General features: G+C 47.0%; 1 protein-coding gene across 2 annotated transcripts in view; it reads left to right on the top strand.

The window, feature by feature from the left end:
- Mppe1 (metallophosphoesterase 1) overlaps positions 1 to 2799 on the top strand; it is an 18533-nt gene that overhangs the window by 5474 nt on the left and 10260 nt on the right. For both annotated transcript variants that reach the window (XM_005356218.3, XM_013349526.2), the window contains exon 3: positions 743 to 1112. In XM_005356218.3, the coding sequence (XP_005356275.1) occupies positions 847 to 1112 (266 nt within the window). In that variant the 5' untranslated portion in view covers positions 743 to 846. The remainder of the gene's footprint in view (positions 1 to 742; positions 1113 to 2799) is intronic.

The raw sequence follows: 2799 nt of genomic DNA, 5'->3' as shown, positions 1-2799 counted from the left end.
CCTCAGACTCACAGAGATCCACCTGCTTGTGCCTTCTGAGTGCTGAGTTCACCACCACACCTGGCCTCTTTGTTTTCTTTTGGATAAGATGTTCAAAGTGTTTCATCTTCTGCTTTATGGCTCAGTACAGAACGTCACTGTGGAATGAGCCAGGCTCTTTGATTTCTGTGTTGTGGGGGTGAGGAGTCCTAAGGCCTGGAGCCCACAGAGACAATTGTCAATGCCGAGTGTGTTCACGATTCTGCGCCTATGAACCAACACAGTCTCGGATTCATGTCTAAAAGCCAGCTGCATAGACATTTGTTGTTGGCTTTCTCTGTTAGTTCACTTGGGGTCTCTGGTTACTGTTGTCCATGGCCTCACTTCCTAGGTGGCTTCTCTGATGCCCAGGCTCTCTGGAGCCTGCAGGCCATCGTCTTTCTCACGCTCTCCATCCTGAGCTCAGACTGAGGGATTCTGAAGCCCCTAGAATGAACCTCAAAGCCTATCTCAGGGCATCTTTTCACCAACGGTGCTACTTGGATATCTCAAAAACCTGCTGCCTTTACAGAATACAAGGTTACCTAAGATTCAGGACAAGCATAGAAACATTCTAAGTGTCCTTCAGAGAAATTCCTGGCACATCAGGGTCATATGAAAGAGGGCCATCTGGACTTTGAAGACTAATTTGTGGTTCAAACTCATCCTTGTGGAAGCATGCATACTCCAGTTTCAGAGGATTTTCTTTCCTTCTTCCCTGTAGGTACAGCTCACGGCTGGGCCCATCTCCATCCTCCTCCTCGGGGTTCCACGGAGGCTTCTCGATGAACTTGGTCCCCTTCTGCCGGCAACCCCTGGGCAGGAGACATGGCTCTCCTCAGATGGGGTCTGGGAAGACAGAACGTCCACCGGTCGAACAGGGTGCTCCTGCTGAAACTCACAGTCATCATCATCTCCGTGCTTCTGCTTTGTGAATATTTCATCTATTACCTCGTCATCTTTCGGTGCCGTTGGCCAGAGGTGAAGACGCTAGCCCATGGCGATAGCCAGGAGCCTGTACTGAAAGCCATGTTTCTGGCTGACACTCACTTGCTTGGGGAGATAAGAGGACACTGGCTGGACAAATTACGGAGGTAAGAGGTGGAAATCCTTCTGAGATTCCACAGGCAGAAAGGCATGGCTCTGACTCCACAGGTCAGCTGCAAAGCTTCCTGCTCTAGCTGCATTTCCTTTTAACGAGGCACGGGAGATTTTGAATTTTCTCCTACCAGTCATTAAGTAATATTATATGCAGAGCCCTGTAATTAGGGCGTGGCCGGGGCTGCTGACCAGTTCTGGGAGTTTAGTGAGTCTGTAAGTCCTGCCTCCTTGTCAGTCTCTGGGTTAGCACTGGAAACCTCACAGCTGTGTGGCTCTGGCATGTGGGAGTGGCCCCTGGGCTGGAGGATACTTATCTGCATTGGGTTCCCTTTCATCGTGGTGGGGTGTGAGTCTGAGCACATTGGGTTTTAGGCTCCTCTGGGTAGCCAGAGGCACAAGGACGGGTGAGATCTTGCCTCTTCAACTCTGACCTGCTCCGGCTTCATCTGTTTTGTTCGCACCAGCTGCGCTTTTGGGCTTTGTCTAGGAGCTTACAGAGGTCAGTCCCCCTGGGCAGTTTCAAGTTCTGTGTCCTACTGCCCTTTTGCTGTTCTCCACAGAGCTACCTCTAGCTCTGGAATGACAAACCTTTAAGGAGTGGTGTATACTGGATATTTGGGGTCTAAAAAAACTTACTCTGATTAAAGTAAAATAAAGAAACAACCTTCTTTTATTTCTGTATAGCAGGATGTAACATTCCTCTTTACAGGGGAAGCATCCTGGAGCAAACCATAGGATGAGGGAAGGGGGGGTCATAGGTCAGAGACAGGGGCTGGAGTGGGTGCGGGAGAAGTTCAGGCTGAGGACCAGGGCCCCTCTGTGTGCCTGTGTTGTCACTGCACAAGCACCGTCTAGTTTAACCCCATCATGATCCTGCCAAAGGGGAGTTCTTTCCATTTCAAATAAAGAAATTAATTCTTTTTGGAGACAGTCTCTCTGGAGTCCACGTTAGCCTTGAACTCATGACCTTCGTGCTTCTTCCTCCCAGTACTGGGATAACAGGAGTGCACCACCATAGAGGCAACATTTTTTGTTTTGTTTTGTTTTTTTTCCTCATTACTAAGAAGACTGAGAATCGGTGGGAATATTCTCAGGGCTACACTGATCAACAGATGAAGCTGGGCTTTTTAAAATTTTATTTTTTTATTTTTTAATCTTATGTGCATTGGTAATTTGCCTGCATGTATGTGTGTGTATGTGTGGGGGTGTTGGAGTTAAAGGAAAAGTATCAAAAAAGTATCCAAGTTCTCAGCACTAAGGAGATTATTTGCCCCAGACAGACAAAGGCCAGGGAATAAGAAACAAAGACAAAGGGAAAAAGAAACAAAGAAGTTGAGGAGGAGGGAGACAGGGCAGGATGTTTGTCCAGGAGTGGAACAAGGGACTACCTCTGGATAGACATGGCCCATACAAAAATGACGGTTTATAAAGGAAGGAGAATCCCTTGTTAGGACGAGGTGTTTAATTTTAATTGGGCGTTACAGAATGGGAAAAGATCTTCACTAACCATCACATCAGACAGAGGTCTGTTCTCCAAAATATACAAAGAACTCAAGAAATTGGACACCAAAAGATCACATAATCCAATACAAAAATGGAATACAGACCTAAACAGAGAATTCTCAACAGTGGAATCTAAAATGGCTGGAAGACACTTAAGGAAATGTTCAACATCCTTAG

Source organism: Microtus ochrogaster, chromosome 18, assembly GCF_000317375.1.
Source record: "Microtus ochrogaster isolate Prairie Vole_2 chromosome 18, MicOch1.0, whole genome shotgun sequence".
NCBI classification, from domain to species: Eukaryota; Metazoa; Chordata; class Mammalia; order Rodentia; family Cricetidae; genus Microtus; species Microtus ochrogaster.
This window is presented reverse-complemented; position numbering and strand designations above follow the sequence as displayed.